This window comes from Perognathus longimembris, chromosome 22 (genome assembly GCF_023159225.1).
Source record: "Perognathus longimembris pacificus isolate PPM17 chromosome 22, ASM2315922v1, whole genome shotgun sequence".
In the NCBI taxonomy this organism is placed as follows: domain Eukaryota; kingdom Metazoa; phylum Chordata; class Mammalia; order Rodentia; family Heteromyidae; genus Perognathus; species Perognathus longimembris.
The window spans coordinates 30,367,193-30,382,353 of NC_063182.1; the positions used below are offsets into that span (position 1 = coordinate 30,367,193).

At 37.2% G+C, this 15,161-nt stretch overlaps 1 protein-coding gene across 13 annotated transcripts in view; it reads left to right on the top strand.

The window, feature by feature from the left end:
* The window catches only part of Ppip5k2 (diphosphoinositol pentakisphosphate kinase 2), a 65,599-nt gene that overhangs the window by 13,067 nt on the left and 37,371 nt on the right, over positions 1-15,161 (top strand). For all 13 annotated transcript variants that reach the window (XM_048331170.1, XM_048331169.1, XM_048331171.1 and 10 more), the window contains 5 exons: positions 7,798-7,883; positions 9,449-9,603; positions 11,236-11,337; positions 13,031-13,192; positions 14,424-14,545. In XM_048331170.1, the coding sequence (XP_048187127.1) occupies positions 7,798-7,883; positions 9,449-9,603; positions 11,236-11,337; positions 13,031-13,192; positions 14,424-14,545 (627 nt within the window). The remainder of the gene's footprint in view (positions 1-7,797; positions 7,884-9,448; positions 9,604-11,235; positions 11,338-13,030; positions 13,193-14,423; positions 14,546-15,161) is intronic.

The window sequence follows — 15,161 nt, forward strand, 5'->3', positions numbered from 1 at the left end:
GAAAACAAAAAGGAGCAAAAAAGAAGAACCGAAAACCTACACGGAGCCGGAGATTAATCGGGGCACCCTCCCCCCACCAGCCGGCCCTGGCCCAAACAGGGTCAGGCTGGGAAAGGGAAACCCGGCGATCGGCAGACAGGTTGCCAGGAGCGCAGAATCCATATAGCGGGAGACCCCACGGACACAAAGCAGGGTGCGGACCAAGACACACCCAGCAGCGACGAGAAGTTCGGGTCCACACCGGATTCGGACAAGGGAACCCAGCGCAGCAGAAAGAGGGAACGGGGGAGCCACCACGACACTTCGCCAACCCCTGAAGGGCCAACGGCGGTGCGGGACACACACACAAAGCAGCAAAAGTGAGTCCCCCATAATCCCTTCCCCCAACGGGAGACCCAAGCCCGACAAAGACGATATATCTCCCTCCCTCCCCCTCCCCACTCCCGTGGGAACAAAGATTCCCCAAATCAGGCGGGAAGCTCCCAGCAGGCACTGGGAAGCCAGTCTAGCAGGGGAAGGGCGGAACAGCCCCAAGCCCCCAAAGGTTCCTGAACTGGCAGAACCGGCCCCGTCCCCTTCCCAACAGGGGCCGGGGGACGGCCGGCAGGGCAAGCCCCACCCGAGGCGCCTAGACCTTGCGGACTCTTACAACTAAAATCACAGGCGCTGGTGGGCAATACCAGCCCAGCAGGGTCACCTGAGCCTGATCTCGTTCCCCCTCCTCGAAGCGGAGGCGAGGTCTGAGGGTGCCAAGCCACACCCGGACAGTCGATCCCACTGGGCCCCACACATACTGCTTCCCCCCCCCAACGGACTCGCGGGAGGGCGCAAGCACAACCCAACAACCCAGGGCTCGCTCTGGGAGGCAGACCCCACTTAAGTGCCTGTTGTAGGGGACTCACAGTGCACAGGAGGGCGGGGCCCCGGCGAAAGCGCCCGCTCTGATAGGCGTGCCCTGCACTGGTGGGCGGGGCCACAGCCACAGCACCTGCTGACGCAGACACGCCTACACAGAAGGGAGGGAAGATCTACACAGACTTCCAGATGCGCAAATCACAAAGAAACATAACTCAGTTCATCAAAGGACAAGCCAACTCGCCAGCTCCAAAAAGCAGCACGACTGGAGAGGAGATGGAGAATAAAAAAGCAAATGAGGACATGTTAACAGGAATGATCGAAACCGTCAGAAATGAAATCAGAAAACAATTCCAGGAGTTTAGAGCGGAAATCTGGAAGGACACCCAGGAAGCCAAGAAAGAAATGGAAGCAAAACTGGATACAATGCAAGCCTCGTTTAAAGAAATGGAAGCAAAAATGGATACAATGCAAGCCGCCTTTAAAGAAAATCTCCACACCCTGAGAATTGAAATGCATGAAAAAATAGATTTAAAATACAACTCTTTAAAGGAAGAAATTTCCACGATCAGAGCTGATATGACAACCATGAATAGCTCTCTGACATCCATAAACTCCGCAATTGAAACCATAACACAAAGAGTGGACCATATGGAATCCAGAATCTCTCGCCTGGACGATGAAGCAGCTGACAACAACCAGAAAATGACCACACTCCAAGAAAAGGTGAAGCTTCAGGGAAGATTACTCCAGGAACTAATGGACAAAGACAAGAGATATAATCTGCGCATAATTGGAATAGAAGAAGGAGCCGAATATCAGAGCAGAGGGCTTAATCATGTTCTCAATAAAGTTATTGCAGAAAACTTCCCCAATCTCACAGGGGACCCCATCCAGGTAACCGAAGCCTATAGGACACCTGGCAGGCCAGACCCCAGGAAAACCACCCCAAGGCACATAATATTCAAGACTACAGACCTCAAGATTAAAGAGCAAATTCTGAATTCAGCCAAAGCGAAGAAGGAAACTTTTTTCAATGGGAAGAGGATTCGAATAACATCCGACTTATCCACACAAACTTACCAAGCTCGAAGTGAGTGGAAGAACACCATCCAAGTACTTCAGAATAACAATTTACAACCTCGGATCAAATATCCAGCGAAACTGGAGTTCACATTCGAAGGGAGAACCAGATCTTTCCACACCAAAGAGGAGCTAAAGGAGTATGTGAATAAAAAACCAGCCCTACAGCGAATATTAAGAGGGGAAGCCCACCCAACAGAGATCGTAAAAGACACACAGACAGATTCAGAAAGAAACTTCAATAGCCAAAGTCCAGCAGAAACACAAGCTCACTAAAGACAAGAAGAAAAAAAAAAAAAAACAACAGGAAAAAACAGCCCAACAAGAAAATGGAAGGAGAAAAAACACCCTTATCCTTGATCTCTTTAAATATAAATGGCTTAAACTCCCCGATCAAGAGGAGCAGACTGGCAGAATGGATCCGCAAGCAAAAAGTTGACATCTGTTGTCTACAAGAGACCCACCTTACAGCAAGGGACAAAAACAGGCTTCGAATGAAAGGATGGAGCAAGATCTACCAAGCAAATGCACCCACCAAAACGGCAGGTGTAGCCATCCTGATCTCAGACAAGCTGGATTTCTCTTTAAAGTCCACTCAAAAAGACAAAGAAGGACACTACATATTGATACAAGGAAAAATCCAGAATCAAGACATCACGGTGATAAATGTATACTCACCGAACAAAAGAGGCCCGACATATGTCAAGCAAATTCTCACAGAATTACAGAGCAAGATAGATGCAAACACAATCATAGTGGGTGACTTTAATACTCCTCTCTCTCCAAGAGACAGATCCAACACCCAGAGGATTAGTAAGGGAGCTGAGGACCTAAATAACACCATTGCCCAAATGGATCTAACAGACCTATATAGAACCTTCCACCCTACAGAGACCCAATACACCTTCTTTTCAGCAGCCCATGGATCATATTCCAAAATAGACCACGTCATAGCCCACACAAAGAACCTCAGCAAATACAAAAGAATTGACATCATCCCATGTATTATATCTGATCACAGTGGATTAAAGGTAACCCTCAACAACAAAGGATACCACAGAGCCTATACACACTCTTGGAGGCTAAACCCCACGCTGCTATCCAACACTTGGGCCACAGATCAAATTAAAGATGAAATCAACGAATTCATAAGCCACAATGACAAAGAAAACACATCACAAAGAAACCTATGGGACACAGCTAAGGCAGTACTGAGGGGCAAGATCATTGCACTCAGTACCCACATTAAAAGAATGGAAGCAGAGCAGGTGAATACCCTCACGATGAAACTAAAACAACTGGAGAAACAAGAAATGACAGAATCTAAAACGACTAGGAGGGGAGAGATTACAAAGATTAAAGAAGAGATAAATCTGATTGAAAATAGAAAGACCATTCAACAAATAAATAAGACTAAAAGCTGGTTCTTTGAGAAAATAAACAAAATTGACAGACCCCTTGCAAGACTCACAAAAAAAAGAAGAGAAGAGACTCATATTCGTAAAATCAGGGACTCCACAGGAAAAATTACAACAAATACACACGATATTCAAACAATCATAAGGAGCTATTTCCAAAACCTCTACTCAACAAAAAACAATAATTTTACAGAAATGGATCAATTCTTAGAGAAGTACAAACTGCCCAAACTGAACCAAGAAGAAATAAATCAACTAAATAAACCAATAACTTACGGTGAGATACAGGAGGTAATCAAGAACCTCCCTACTAAGAAAAGCCCAGGCCCAGATGGATTCACCAATGAATTCTACAAAACCTTTAGTGAGGAGCTAATTCCAATACTCCTCAAACTCTTCCGCGAAATAGAAACGGAGGGAAAAATCCCGAACTCATTCTACGAAGCTAATATCATACTCATCCCCAAACCAGGCAAAGATCCAACAAAAAAAGAGAACTACAGACCAATATCACTAATGAACACAGATGCAAAGCTCCTCAATAAAATATTAGCTAACAGGATCCAGAAAGTGATCAAGAATATCATACATCATGACCAAGTAGGCTTCATCCCTCAGTCACAAGGATGGTTCAACATCCGTAAATCAATCAATGTAATTCACCACATAAACAGAACTAAAATCAAGAATCACATTGTTATCTCAGTCGATGCCCAAAAAGCCTTTGACAAAATACAACATCCATACCTATTAAAAGCTTTGGAGAGAACAGGAATAGAGGGAACATTCCTCAAAACAATAAAAGCCATATACAACAGACCAACTGCTAATATCATATTAAATGGAGAGAAACTTAAATCATTCCCCCTAAACACAGGAACAAGACAAGGATGCCCACTCTCCCCACTTCTGTTCAACATAGTACTGGAATCCCTAGCCATAGCAATAAGGCAAGAGGAGGACATCAAAGGGATACACATCGGCAAGGAAGAAATCAAGTTATCCCTATTCGCAGACGACATGATCTTATATCTCAAGGACCCAAAAAACTCAGTACCCAAACTCCTACATCTAATAAACCAATTTGGCAAAGTAGCAGGATACAAAATCAATCCACAAAAGTCAGCAGCTTTTCTGTACACCAGCAATAGACAAACAGAAAAGGAAATTATGGAAACGATTCCATTTACAGTAGCCAAAAAAAGAATAAAGTACCTAGGGATCAACTTAACCAAGGACGTGACGGACCTATTCAATGAAAACTACAAAAATCTAATAAGGGAAATCAAAGAAGACACAAGGAGATGGAAAGACCTCCCATGCTCATGGGTAGGCAGAATCAATATAGTGAAAATGGCCATACTGCCCAAATTGTTATACAAATTCAATGCAATACCTATCAAAATCCCAGCCACATTCTTCACTGAAATAGAGAAACCAATCCATAAATTCATATGGAACAGCAAAAAACCTAGAATAGCCAAAGCAATTCTAGGCAAAAAACATAGTGCAGGAGGTATCACCATACCAGACTTCAAGCTCTACTACAAGGCCATCATAACAAAAACAGCATGGTATTGGTATAAAAACAGATCGGAAGACCAGTGGATTAGAATTGAAGACCCAGAAATAAAACCGCACTCTTACAGCCAACTGATATTCGACAAAGGAGCTAAAGACATACAATGGAATAAACATAGCCTCTTCAACTACTGGTGCTGGGAGAACTGGGCAGCCATATGCAGAAAACTCAAAGTAGACCCAAGCCTATCACCATGCACCAAGATCAACTCAAAATGGATCAAGGACCTCAACATCAGACCTGAATCCTTGAAACTACTGAAGGACAGAGTAGGAAAGACACTAGAACTTATAGGCACAGGAGGGAACTTCCTGAATAGAGTCCCAGGCGCACAACAAATAGGGGAAAGACTCAACAAATGGGACTACTACAAATTAAAAAGTTTCTGCACAGCTAAGGACATAGCCACCAAACTAGAAAGACAGCCAACGATATGGGAAAGGATATTTACCAGCACAGTAACAGACAAAGGCCTGATATCTGTCATCTACAGAGAACTCAAAAAACTAAGCCACTCCAAGCCCAATAAACCTATTAGGAAATGGGCAAAAGAGCTAAAGAGAGACTTCACAAGAGAAGATATAAAAATGGCAAAGAAACACATGAGGAAATGCTCAACATCCCTGCTAGTAAAGGAAATGCAAATAAAAACAACCCTGAGATACCACCTCACCCCAGTTAGAATGGCCTATACTCTGAACTCAGGAAACAACAAATGCTGGAGGGGCTGTGGGGAAAGAGGAACCCTTCTCCATTGTTGGTGGGAGTGCAAATTAGTACAGCCACTTTGGAGAACAGTATGGAGGTTTCTCAAAAAGCTCAATATAGACCTACCCTATGACCCAGCCATACCACTCCTAGGCATCTATCCTAAACAGCAAAACCCAAGATATCAAAAGGACATTTGTACTTCCATGTTTATCGCAGCACAATTCACAATAGCCAAAATTTGGAAACAACCCAGATGCCCCTCCACAGATGAATGGATCCAAAAAATATGGTACTTATACACAATGGAATACTACATAGCGATTAGGAATGGTGAAATATTGTTATTTGCAGGGAAATGGTCAGAACTCGAACAAATAATGTTGAGTGAGACAAGCCTAGAACACAGAAAACAAAGGGGCATGATCTCCCTGATATATGACTGTTAACAAAGGGAGATGGAGAGACAGTAGAGACCAAGTCTGTGATCACTGTATATGTGCTTGATACATTGTATACTGCATATGGGTCTACCTGACCTAGACAAGGGATGGGAAAACAGGTTGTAAGATACCACAAGAAATGTACACAATGCCCTACTATGTAACTGCACCCTCTTTGCACAGCACCTTGTAAAAAAAAAAATTTATGTTCAATTGATAATAAAAAAAAATTTAAAAAAAAAAAAAAAAAAAAAAAAAAAAAAAAAAAAAAAAAATGACCTTTGTTTAATTTCCAAATCCAACCAAATCAGGAAAATGAAACAGTTTTTATATCGTATGACAGATAATGGAATCAATTAATTAGACTTTTGTTTTTTCTTGTTTTAGGTGTACTTACTGGTCTTTGAACTTGGCCTCATAATTTGTAGGCAGGAGTTCTATTGCATGAGACATGCCCCAAGCTTTGTAACTAGGTGTTTTTTATTTATTTTATGATTTGTTAAGTTTTAGCTAGAATTGATTTAGTAATAACAGGATTAAAGTAAAGAACATTATTTTGTAGGAAATGAGAGTTAAACTGTATATCTAGATATTTTAATGGTTGGAGTAACCCATTAAAAAAACATTTCATTGTAAACCTTAGCATTTACTGAGTAAGCAAAAAGCATAATTTTCCAGCCAATAATGTAAAGTGTGAGTATGTTTATCTATTTCATGTAATTGATGCTTAATTTTTAGTTACTGGTAATTTCACTTGCATTAGCTATTGTAATATGACATTACTTATATGAAAGTACCTTCTGTAGTTTTTATTTTTTTTTTACTCAGTAACATTGTTAATATTGAAATTGTAAAACTTTGGAATTACACAGTAATTCCACAGTGTGCACTTGCATATGTTATATGTGCATATTAGAATGCATGAAGCTTAAATACAAGCATAAGGAAAGCCATTCAATCCTGTTAACATATATACCGTATTTTTCATGTAGGAATCAGTACATACCTACACTCACATTTTTCAAATGTGAACACATTAGCATACTGTGAACGTTTCCTCATGTCATTAAATATTATTTTAACCTAAGGTTTTTATTAGCTAGGGTGTATACTATAGTTGCAATTTGTCAACGTTGTTTAATCATTTCTTTTTTATATATTTATATTTTGTTTCATGTTTTAGAAAAGCATTATACATAAACATTGCTGTGTATTTTTCTCATTTTTAAAATTATCTTTAGTTATACAAGGAGTTGCCATAAAACAAAGCAGTTTATGAATACAGTGAGCCTTTTTTTTTTTTTTCTGGTCCTGGGACTTAAACTCAGGGCTCTGAGCTTCTTTTATTAAAGGTGAGCTCTCTACCACTGTACCACAGTGCCACTTCTAGCTTTTTTGAATAGTTAATTGGAGATAAGAGTCTCAGAGACTTTCCGGCCCAGACTGGCTTTAAACCGTGATCCTCTAATCTCAGCCTCCTCCTGAGTCTCTAGGATTACAGCCATGAGCCACCTGTGCTGGGCTTACAATAAATCTTTTCCCAGTAAATATTTTCAGTATTGGAAATGACATGTTTATTTGAAATTTTTTTAAAAAAAATTGATGTATATATCCTTTTTAGTTAAAAAGTAAAATCATAGTTGCATAATAATACATTAATATATTAATTGTGAAATAGAATAGTAAAATAGGTTTTCTTTTTCTTTAGGAGAGAAGTCTATAGTATTCTTCAAGCTGAAGGTATCTTACTTCCTCGTTATGCAATTTTGAATCGTGATCCAAATAATCCCAAAGGTAAGAGTAAGTAAACAATTTTTCATTCGTTCACTTACAAAAATATGGCTACTTATGTTAACTAGAAGGAATTTGTAGCACTCCATTTAACAGGCTTGCTTTATTAATAGTCTAAATAAGTAAGTGCTGTATTCATTTAAAAAGAAAAAAAGTCTCTCCGGGCTCTGATGGCTTGCATCTGTAGTCCTAGCTACTTGGGAGGCTGAGATCTGAGGATTGCTATTCAGAGGCAGCCTAGGCAAAAAATTGCATGAGACTCTTATCTCCAATAATTAACATAAAAATCCAAAGTGAAACAGACTCTGAAGTGGTAGAGCTAGTACTATCCTTTAGCACAAAAAGCTCAGGGGCAGTGCCCAGGCCCTGAGTTCAATCCCCAGGACCATCAGGAAAGGAAGAGGGGAGGGAGAGAAAGGAGAAGAAGGAAAGGAGTGAAGGAAGGAAGGAAGAAGGGAAACAAAAGGAAAAAAAAAACACAAGAAAGTAAGTCAGAAAGTCTTCAATATTGAATGATAGTTTTTTTCATTCTTTTTTGGTGATATTTGAATTCTGGGCCTCAGGCTAGGTGCTCTACCATGTCTTCTTGAATCACACTCTTTCCCCCAGCCTTCTTGCTTTCATCATTTTTAAATAAAGTTTTTGTTTTGTTTTTAAGTAGATTTCTTGTTTATGCCTGGGCTGCTTGGAGTAGAAATCTTACTTATGCAAAGCACCATACCTAGCTTTTTATTGAGGTCTCATAAACAATTTCCTTGGCCTGGCCTTAAACTATGATCCTCCAAATCACTACGTTTCATGTAACTTGGATTACAGATATGAGCTATTGTGCCTCACAAAATATGATCTACATTGAAAACTAAATAAAATTTAAAAACAAACACCAACTATTCATCTTTTAGAATTAGAATTTATTTTCAAGTAGTGCTTTAGGAATGAAAATTTTGTACATTCAGAGAAGACTTAAATTGCAGTTAGTGACATCACTATAGTAAACCGAGTGTTACATAAATGTTGATTTTACTCTGTTAGATTTATAATGCTACACCTCTACAGGTTCTATTCTGAGATCTGCCTATTTTATCTTTTTATTTTGAAGTTGCAAGCTACTATAGGCTAAGCACACTAATATTGATGTACAACAAGAAATGTCCTAATGAATATTGCTGTGTGATGGCATATTGGTATCAAAGAAGATTTTAGTTATGACTACAAATCAGAATCACAAAAGGAGCTTTAAAAAATGTTTATGCTAGACCCTATAGTCACTGAGATTTTATATATGTAGTTTTTCCAAAGTTGCTTGGGGTGAATGATTATAGCATGCAGTCATTAAAATAAGAGAAATTCAGTTTTCCTTCCTGTGCTAGGGGTAGAGCCTGGGACTTTATACATGCCATGCCAGCGACTGAGCTAAATCCCCAGTGGTAAATTCTCTTTTGCTGGTAGGGCTCGAACAGTTGGAAATTAGAACAATAAGTTTCATTGCTTTTTGTTTTTTTTAAATGCTATTTTGACAATATAATATAGTATGTATTGTATTTCTTTCTTTTGTATTTGATTTATAGAATGCAATCTGATTGAAGGGGAAGATCATGTAGAAGTAAATGGGGAAGTTTTCCAAAAGCCATTTGTAGAGAAGCCAGTCAGTGCAGAAGATCACAATGTTTACATTTATTATCCCACATCTGCTGGGGGTGGAAGTCAAAGACTCTTTAGGAAGGTAAGTTTTTGTAACCATTGTATGAATAATAGTCTTCATTGTAGAAATTTTGATTGAAACTAAGCATTTACTTATAGCTTTATCCATTGAACTCTCAGAAATGTATCATTTGGAGATAAATTTCCCAAAATAATAATAGCATTGTGTTCCAAAAGCAAAACATCATTGTAGTTATTTAATGTTTTGTAGGAAAATTCCTGCCTTCAAAATACTAAGAAAGTTATACAATTTTTCTCTCCTTTCTACTTATGTTTCTGTCAGACTAAATATTCAGTTAAGATACAGTCTTAGAAATATGGTCCACAAAAACAGTTTATAAAAAAGTACTGCTGAGGGGCTGGGGATATAGCCTAGTGGCAAGAGTGCCTGCCTCGGATACACGAGGCCCTAGGTTCGATTCCCCAGCACCACATATACAGAAAACGGCCAGAAGCGGCTCTGTGGCTCAAGTGGCAGAGTGCTAGCCTTGAGCGGGAAGAAGCCAGGGACAGTGCTCAGGCCCTGAGTCCAAGGCCCAGGACTGGCAAAAAAAAAAAAAAAAGTACTGCTGAACCAAGCACTGGTGGCTCATGCCTGTATCCTAGTTATACAGGAGGTTGAGATCTGAACATCGCGGTTGAGATTGGAATATCGTGGTTTGGAGCCCGTCTGTGAGACTGGAAAGTCTGTGAGACTTTATCTCCAATTAGTAATCCCCCAAAAAAGCCTCCGTAAGTGGAGTTGTGGCTCAAGAGCATAAAAGCTTAGGGACAGTGCCTAGACCCTGAGTTCAAGCCTCAGGACTGGCACACAAATGTACATACAAAAGTAATACTAACAACTTATATGCTTAATTACACCCATAAAAAATAAATGCAAAGCACATCTGTAGTACTCTGTTTTACTTCTTTATGGATTTGCAGAGATTTTTTTTTTTTAACAGGTAGTTGAGAAGTCTTATTAGCCCATACATTGTTGTTAAGAATGGGGTCTCTTAGTAACATAATTTAGCAGTACATCAAAATTAAAAGTGCATTTGTAAGTAATCTCAGAAATGCAAATTAAGAACAGAGTGAAATACTATTTTTACTACAGTGACAAATACTGTAGTCTAGTAAGTACAGGCAATGTAGAACAAGCCATAAGTCTGTTATGCATTGCCAGAGAGACTAAATTATTAAAGCATTTTCTTAAAAACTTCCCCAATATATGTGCAAATTTTAAATGAGCCCAATAATAATTCTTTGTAGACACATTTGCATATATGACACATAGTAACACTTAGAACGTTTAAAGCAACAGTGTTACAATACTCAAAGATTAGAAACAATAAATATGCATGAGTGGGTGAATTCTGGCTTAGTTATATAGTGGACAATTTTAGTAAAAATGACATCTGAGTTACATGTAGCAGCATAAAGGAATTCTAGAAACGTAATTCTTACTGTTATTCATATTTCTATACTTTTCTACTTATAAATTACAAGTACTGCAGGGAAGAATATAGTGCCAAACACATAATAAGCATTATTGATAATTCATGTATTTAAAATGGTTTAAAAATGCCTAAGATGGAAATTGCTAGTAAACAAGGTTTATATTATTAAATTGATTGAAAATGAATTTGATATTATGGGCATATTTTATTTCCAGATTGGCAGTAGAAGTAGTGTATATTCCCCAGAAAGCAATGTACGTAAAACTGGCTCATATATATATGAAGAATTTATGCCTACAGATGGGACAGATGTTAAGGTAGGATTGATAACCATATATTTTAAAATTCTGTACTTAAAGTGGTATGATGTTAAGATATAGTGAATTCAGGTACAGTTTTTTCTTGGCCTATGGATGACATATATCTTGATAAACTTTCTAAGTTAAAAATACCCTAATTTATTAAGTAAATAAGTAAGGAGGGGAAGAGGGAGAGAGGGGAAAAGAATACTATAACTTGAAAATGCATTTAATAAACCTAACCGGAAAAGCATAGTATACCAGCTTGGTATACGGCAGAAAAGAGTATTTTACAAAAGCCCATTAACATGTTGCTGACATGCCGGTGCCTGGCAATAAGAGAGTCATGCCATCTGTCACGGGCTCGTGGAAAAATCAAAACTCAAAATTTAAGGTATGGCTTCAAGTGAATGCATCCCATATCAGGTGGAAAGTTCATAACTCAAGTCATCTAAGTTGGTTATCATGCAGATTTTAATTTTGTATTCTTAATTTGCCAATAAAGGATAACCATTTAGCCACCTTGTATTTCTATTCTGTGTCTCTTTCTGTTTGCTTAAGGATTTTTAAACTGACTTTTATCCAGGAAGGGCTTTGGCATTTGGAAGCTGGTGGATTCTCTTTAAAGAATAGTATTCTCATATGGTAAAACACTCAGAATTACAATGGAAACAGATTTCACTAGAATATAGTTATTAAAATATTTTAAACTAAACTTTTAACATAGCAATTTATATATAATTCACTAAATTGTAATAAATATTAAGGCTAAGAATTCTAATAGTTATACTAATTTCCACACTGACTAATGTAAATAATATTCTGAAATCTGTGACAACTGTAATGAAATATAAGATATTATTCATGATTTGAGTTAATGATAAGTTAGTGATAAGAGTTTAATAGCTCTATTACCTGCCAGTGCTTCTCTCATCAAACTGTTGTTTCAAAAGTATAAATACGGTCGGGAATCTATCCTTAAAAATCATCTGATGAATTCCCATTGAGTCCAGGAGAATATCCACAGTCATAAGAATAACATACATGGTAATTCAGTCTTCTGTATTCCAAATCTGATGTTTTTACAGTGTAAAATACACTAACTTCTTTACATGAATACATTATAGTGTTAAAAAAGTTAGTGAGACCTTAACTAAATAAACAAGCCAGGAAGATTTGTAATCTCAGCTATCCAAGAGGCAGAATTGTGCTATATAAGCCTACATTAGGTAAAAATTGTGAGACACTGAAAAAAACCTAAAGTAAAAAGGCCTAGAACTGTTACTCTGGTGGCAGAGTGCTTACTTCTTAAGCTCAAGGCCCTGAGTTCAAACCTCATTGCCATTGAAAAGGAAAACCCAAACAAAAATGATTCCTTTTCTTCTCTTATCTGCGTTCAGTCATTCTCATAGTTCTAAAATCTTCTGACAGTTACCTTTTTCTCTCCTAGTATCTTGAAAGTTATTTTTCTCCTTTGTTCAATGTAAACAGTTTCGGATGACGCCTCACTTTACCTGTTTTACACTATAACGTTTTCCAGTGTTTTGCTTTGCAAAATGAAACTGTATGCCCAGAGTTTACTACCTTTTACTGATATGGTTTACTGATTACTTTTGAATGTGTTGTTCATTGATTATGTATTTAACCAGTCATGTATATTTCGCTGGTTAATAGATTTTAACCAGTAATATATATTTCACTTTCATGAAAGGTTTATACAGTGGGCCCAGATTATGCTCACGCTGAAGCTCGAAAATCTCCAGCACTCGATGGCAAGGTAGAACGAGATAGTGAAGGAAAGGAAGTACGATACCCTGTAATTCTCAATGCACGAGAGAAATTAATCGCTTGGAAAGTCTGCCTTGCTTTTAAGGTAAGATGTTATAGAAGCCCTTTTTAAAGAAATCTTAATCTTCCTCTTTGAGTAAGAGACATTCTTTGGCCTTAGGTACATAAAGTAATTCACACATCTGAACTGTTCTTATAGTTTTCAAGTGGTTTTGTTAGTGCCAATATGTATTTTTGTATTATTCTGTATACTATAAAAAACATTCTGTGTAACGTATAACATATATGTGAATCTATTCCGAAATCAAAAGTACAGAATAACTCAGTAAACAATATTGAAGAGTTTTGCCTAACTTATTTTAAGATTGTATTTCTTTCATAGGATTGATTTTAAAATACTTTAATAAAAATAGATTTCTGTTCTGTCATTGGCTTTCAGTCCATTGACGACATGTGATAAAAAAATACTTAACATGTTATAAGATATGAAAGCAGTGTAAGTGTACTTTCAAGGGAAACTTTCAACTTACAGCATTTGACTATCTCAACTAGTCTTTATTATTAACTATTTTATCTTAATACTAATATGGTAAAGAATTAAGTAACCATACTTCAGTCAGCATTAAATGACGCATAAATTTTGCCCTTTTAGGTTTATATTATAGAAAGCCATGCAGTGGTGGCTAATGCCCATAATCCTAGCTATCTAGGAGACTGAGATCTGAGGAACATGCTTTAAACCATGAGACTATTATCCAATGAATCCCAAAAAGCTGGAAGAGGAGCTGTGGCTCAAGTGGTAGAGCCTTAGCCTAGAACAAAAAAGCTCAAGGACAGCACCCATACCCTGAGTTAAATCCTCACGACTAGCCCAAAATGTATTTATTAATTTTTTTTACTAATAAAACTTTAAAACATATTTTGTGTGTTAATAGTAATCTCTTAGCAAATTTGATCTTTCAACTAAAACACATTTGTTTCAGGTGCTTACAAATACGTGGTTGTCAAGGTTTAAGATAATTTGACTGTAAACTGAAGAACTTTGGCTACTTTATGTTCTTCTTTTGGCCTCTAATCCCTGCTGGATTATAGTTCTATATCTACTTCATGATATGAAACTTAGATAATTATGTGGAATTCATAATGTGCCCTTGGTGTATGCAAACTACAAATAAGTAACTTTTGCTATCTGAAGTTGATGGAAATATAATAAGATATTTTCAGGCATTTATAAAATATGATGTAGTCCATAAACTAGTAAGGTGAATAATAATAATTTAAATGAAACCTTAAAGTTTATAACTTATTTTAAATAGCAAACAGTTTGTGGCTTTGATTTGTTACGGGCCAATGGACAGTCCTATGTCTGTGATGTCAATGGATTCAGTTTTGTGAAAAATTCCATGAAGTATTATGATGATTGTGCAAAAATACTTGGGTAAGAATTCATTACATTCCTTTTTCTGTTTACATTTCATTAAAGCAGGAATTTCTAACCTTTCATGAGTAACACTTAATGTTCATAAAAACGAGACTTCCAAAGACAGTCAGATCCCAGATTACACTTTAGATTATCAATGCTAGCTATGATATGATCACTATCAATGAAGGCCTAAGTAAAGTTTCAGATTTCTAGAGATTTAAAAATGCTGTAATATGGTGATTATTAATCAAAACTTTCATCAGTTTTTACTGTATGATTATAAATGAAATGTTTCATTGTCTTAATGCTACTAAACTAACATTTGTGAAATAAGTAGCCTAAGTAAAATAGAATTTAGAATTGTTTTGGAATGTAATTCTTCCTAGATACATATTTTACTTGTATCTTATTATAACATCAAGTGAACGTAAAAGAAATGACTATTTTTGTATTCTTGGTCAAAAACAATAGGTCTATTTTTATACCTTGATTTAGAAACATTTTTAAGATATTTCAGAGTGTATGTGACAGAATTATAGGAAAGTGAAAACTTTAATAGAGTCACCCTTTATAGAACGTTTCAAACTTGTGTTCTTATCCTTAAAATGAAAATGAGGGGAGAATTTTACTA